Genomic DNA, 4,948 nt, shown 5'->3' on the forward strand with positions numbered 1-4,948 from the left:
CACAGCAAGAATGGCACCTTGACCTTCCACGGTATCGGCCAGAGGACAGGGACATGGGGTAAACAAAAGCAGAAGCAAACCAAAACCCCCCACCATGGTAAGACCTTCCCGTGAGGCTGAGGTTGTGTTTGAAAGAGGGCGAACAGTTTAAGATAGTCAGGTCCCTGCGCAGCGTTGCCCACCCCAACCAACCGCCCGTCTGGGAGCTCCCACGGTTCTTCATGGACGCAACGGACACTGGTTCCCACTGGTGATCCCACTGAACCGACACCCTCTGCTCCGTGCAACTTGTGCGAGTTTTCAGTGCTGCGGGGAAGTTCTGACACGCGCGTGTGCGGCCGGCAGGTGACTCTGCCTGGGCTGGCTGGCTGGAGTCTGCTCCCTTTATTTTCTTTTACTCCTCTCTGGAATGCCACACGCGTGTGATCCGCTGCGGGCAGTTACCCGCGACGTGCCTTTCCGTGTACCGTATTCCCAGATGGTCATTACAAGGGTTACAGGTTGAGACAAAACTCAGAAATACTTTTACATACATCAAAGTAACAGATATTATCAAAATTAAACCAGGGCTGAGCCAATTAATCTAAAAAAGTTAAAAATTGAAAAACCTAATGGAGACCTTTAAGTTCCTGAGATTTTTCTCCATCTCAAACTCTTCTCCCTTCACAAAGAAGGCAGAAGGGAGTTTATATGTAGCCTCGCAACACAGTGATTTCACCAATATTGTCTAAAAACATCCATGTAACTCCATTTTTCTTAAAATACACTTTTCCTTTCTCTCTCCGAGCGGGCCAGTCCTGGCGATGCGCAGCAAGTCTGCCGGCGTCACCACGACGCCCCACCTCTCCCGAGAACGCTGATTTCCCGGGCAAAGGTTGCCTAGCTGATCAGCTTCCAGAGAGACCTGATGAGCCGACTGGCCTCCAGGGAGTAAAGCAGATGGCCCAGCCCTAAACTAGTTCTATTTCTAAAATAAATAGTGTTGAAAAGCTTTCGTCCCAAAGCGCTGCCGCTCTCCCATCGCGCTCACACACACGTCTCTGGGTTGGTTACGACTTCACCGTTTTTTTCAGGCTCATCTTTCAGAAACTGCTCCACCTCAATCGAGTCCACCCTGGTGTCTTCGGGTCTGTCTTCACATTTGTTCAGTTCCTCGCGTTCGGCTGCTTCCTCTTTTGCATGCGGCTCTTCTGGTTTCTTCTTAATGCAGAAGAAATTGCCCAAGGCCAACACGAGCGCTGAGGTGGTCACTTCGATCCCAGCAATAATGAAAACAAACATGTACCTCCCTGTTGCATCCAAGAGTTTTCCTGGAAAAGACAACATTCCAGGTAGTTAACAGCAGTGATTCTCTGGCAGTGAAATTTTTCCTGCTTTTCTTTAAGCAGTCCGTGACCCCTGTCAGGAGATGCAGCTTCCCAGGCGGTTTCCCCAAACCATCTCCCAGCTGATACCTGATGCTTTTTAGCCTCTGGTATAAACAGTAAACCCTTTCTGGCACTCAACGGGGGGGTTTCACATGGGTGTTTTTATCAGTTCAGGGTCTGTAAAATGTACATTCTTTGCTTAGTAATTAATTGGAATTCTGAATTCAGATTAATGAATTTGAATGCCCTTCAATTCTTGGGTTGCGAGACGTGCAATAGTAGCAGTCCACCTTCCTTAACCCAGTCCAGTTTCAAGTCCTACTTGTCAGATTTCCCCGCCCCCTTCTTCTTTCCTCCTCCAAATCTAGCACAGATATAGAGAATCTATCCTAGGGCTTTCCAAAGAAAACAGTCAGGTTTCATATTAGGAATCCTAACCCTGGAGAGGTCTGAACTTCACAAAGGTTACTCGCCCTGGGTGTAAAACTTGTACAGTATTAGCCCTCTAATACAAAGAGGCCCAGCGTAGGCTTTGAGTAGAGAAAGTGCAGCATCTCCAGGTGGCAGTTCAACCAGTCTGGAAACAGCCAAGCAGGAAGACACTCATCCCACCCTGTCTCGGACTACTTCCGACTGGAACTGCAGAAGGTCACTGACGCATGTGCAGCACTACCACAATGGGCACTCCTTGAGTGACTCATGTCTGTTTCTCTGCTCCCTTATCAGACAATTTGTATAAACGGCTGCAATGCAAATTATTTTGGATTCTGAACTAAATGCAATACTTACCTGCTGATGGTGGACCAATGAGAACAGCCATAGCTTCTGCCAGGAGCACTAAACCGATAGCACTGGAAAACTTCTGAGTACCAACAATAGCCATGAGAACTTCAAACTGAAGAGCCCCCACCATTCCATAAGAAATGCCAAAAAAAATGCAGAAGACCACCAGGCCACCGTAGTCAACAGACATGGAACCCATGAGATCTGTAAAGCCGTTGAAAATCATGGCAAAGCTGAAGAGGTAGACACAGCGTGGTCTCACCCATTTAAGACCAGCCACCATTCCACAAACAGGCCGAGCAAAGATATCAATGAATCCCAGAATAGTCAGAAGAAAAGCTGCTTTGGTGTCTGGATACCCTAAATCCTTGGCATAACTCACAACGAAAACGGGGGGAACGAAGAGGCCGAGCACCATGATAGATGCCGCCAGCGTGTAGATTACAAAACCACCGTCCTTGAACACACTGAAATCCAGGAGCTTTTTCTTCACTTTCTTCTCAGCTGGTTCTTTGGGAGCTTCGGACTTTTTGGGTGGCTCCAAAGGTCTCATTAATGCTCCACATACACAGCAGTTGAGCAGCATCCCGCCCAGTATAAGGAACCCTCCTCTCCAACCATACTCGTGTTGTAGGATTTGTCCCAGTGGTGAGAGAGCACAGAGGAACACCGGACTCCCCGCAGCGGAGAGCCCGTTGGCTAAAGGCCGGCGCTTGTCAAAGTAGCGGGTCAGCATGATGAGGGAGGGCTGAAAGTTTAGTGCCAGACCCAAACCTGTAACAGAGGGCACATAAAAATTAATACTGGTAAAAAAACCTCTAATGACAGTTTTTTCTGAGTCATGACGTAAGAGAAAGGAGTGTTAGTTCAGATGGACAAAAGAATTCTAAGCTAACATTTGTAAAAGCCTTCCACCTCCAGAATATTCTTGTGCTCTGGGGTTACACTTCACCGAGTACAGCAGGGGCTGTCAAAGACACCAGAAAAAATAACACTCTTTAAAAAAAAGATCATTTAATTCCACATTTATCTGCCACCTTCATAAAAGCCCATCTGGATGATCCCGATGAGTCAGATTGTTTGTCACTTAGACAAAACCAACCTACAGCCAAGGCACTGGCCAACTCCTTTTGGACCCTGCAGGCCACTTACCAGTAATGACGCCCGCGGTGAGATAGATCTGAACGATGCTCGTGCAGAAGGAGGCTGTCACCATCCCCATCGAGGCAAAAAGGCCACCCACCAGCATGACGGGGCGACAGCCGAAGCGGTTGACACACACACTACAGAGGGGACCTGGGCAAAAAGAACGAGTTAGAGTTGCTGAGATAAACCACTTTTTGCAGCTGATGTCACATTGCATCTCTTCCCTGGTGAGAGATGGCGGTGTTGGCTTTACGGCTGGACTCAAGGATCTTACAGGGCTTGTCCAGCCTAAATGATGCCGTGGCTCTTTCCATACTGTGTCCATAGTGCCAGGACAACCCGGAAGCGCTCTCTCCTCTACGGTCAGTTACTCTCATCTCCAGATGGCAAACTCTCATTGTCTTCACCAGCTACTGAGCTACAGAGATTGGATTGTACGTGCAAGCTGGATGTGCGTGGATAACTTTGGGATTTCTGTGCTGCATAGCAATTCTTTGGAATGCCTCACCGGCACACAAGGAATGATGTGCACTCCCGGCTCAGGCTGTAAGTGGCTGTATGACTTACAAACACGCTGCTTCAAAACCAGAGCACTACCTACCTGTTCCATAAAGCATGGCCAGCAGAATGGAGGAAATCCATGCAGTGTCACTATATCCAATGCCAAATTCCCGGATGAGTTCTTTAAAGAAGACGCTAACTGCCTTCGGAAAGGCGTAGGAGAATCCTGTGATGATAAAACAGCCGAAGAGGACAGCCCAGCCCCAGCCTCCGTCAGGGGCTTTGACACCAGACGGACCATCGTCGGCGACTACTGCTCCCATGATGAAGCTCGAGCGTTCCCTAAGAAACAAAAAGCAGGTACAGCCTGTAGACCTGGGGACAGTTCTCAACCCGAAGAGGCAGACTGCCGTACAGGTCAGTTACAGACAAGATATGGGACTGTTTCAAACACACATCTCGAGGGTAGTTTTAACCCTTCCTTGTTCGGGTTTAGTCCGTGCAAAGCTGAAACAGCGTAGGCCTGGGACGCAGACGGTTCTGAATGGGCGCCCCCCCGCAGCTCGCTCCAAGCCAGAGCTGGAGCTGTAGGAAAGCGCAGCGTGTCCGACCGGGCAATTTCTGCACCAGGCCTTGGGCCACGGCATGGAAGCCTGAAGATGCGTTTCTGCCACCCCCCACCGGGGTCTGTCCCCCCTTCCAGACTCTTTTTCCCAGCACCTTCTGCATGTTAAAAGTAGAAAGTGTTCTACAAAGAGCCTGTCTTGTTTAAAGCAGGTGTTTAAAGTAACCACACAGCATGGAGGTGCCCAAAGCGCAGCCCCTCGTCGCGCCGGGAGCGCTGTTAATGCCGGTACCAGGGAAAATGCCGATTCGGGTGCGTACGAATGGGCACGGGATGGAAAAAGGGAATGAGCGCAGGGAGCAGGAGGAAGCGGCACTCCCACTGCTTCCCAAGTGTCAGGCAGAACCCTGCGTTTGGAGTGGATGTTGGAAACGCCGGGGGAAGGGCTGGCTCAGCTTTTCTCTTTTGCAGGGAACATCTGGCGACCCCGCGAAGTCATGACGGTGCGTGAGCAGCAACCGCCCGGCGCTGAGACGAGCGTTCGGCCCGGGGGAGAAGGGGCTGGCGGCAGTCGCCCCGATCCCTC

At 50.1% G+C, this 4,948-nt stretch overlaps 1 protein-coding gene across 1 annotated transcript; it reads right to left on the reverse strand.

Annotated features, from left to right (window-relative positions):
• Nucleotides 1-825: 825 nt before the first annotated feature.
• SLC16A3 (solute carrier family 16 (monocarboxylate transporter), member 3) lies at nt 826-4,138 on the reverse strand. Its single transcript, XM_010154306.1, has 4 exons — nt 3,898-4,138; nt 3,303-3,446; nt 2,157-2,924; nt 826-1,310 (listed from the first exon to the last, which is right to left on the reverse strand). Exons 1-4 carry the CDS (start codon nt 4,118-4,120, stop codon nt 1,027-1,029), a joined length of 1,419 nt encoding a protein of 472 aa, XP_010152608.1. The 5' UTR covers nt 4,121-4,138; the 3' UTR covers nt 826-1,026.
• Nucleotides 4,139-4,948: the final 810 nt, after the last annotated feature.

The sequence above is a fragment of the Eurypyga helias genome, unplaced genomic scaffold, assembly GCF_000690775.1.
Source record: "Eurypyga helias isolate BGI_N326 unplaced genomic scaffold, ASM69077v1 scaffold5146, whole genome shotgun sequence".
Classification (NCBI taxonomy): Eukaryota; Metazoa; Chordata; class Aves; order Eurypygiformes; family Eurypygidae; genus Eurypyga; species Eurypyga helias.

Bases quoted from the DNA above. Each gene is read 5' to 3' on its own strand.
- SLC16A3 (XM_010154306.1), bottom strand. From the start codon at position 4,120: ATGGGAGCAGTAGTCGCCGACGATGGTCCGTCTGGTGTCAAAGCCCCT. The intron at 3,447-3,897 runs GTAGGTAGTGCT...CTTTTTGCCCAG, and splicing joins GGCCATGCTTTATGGAACAG to GTCCCCTCTGTAGTGTGTGT. The intron at 1,311-2,156 runs GTAAGTATTGCA...TGTCTTTTCCAG, and splicing joins CATTGGTCCACCATCAGCAG to GAAAACTCTTGGATGCAACA.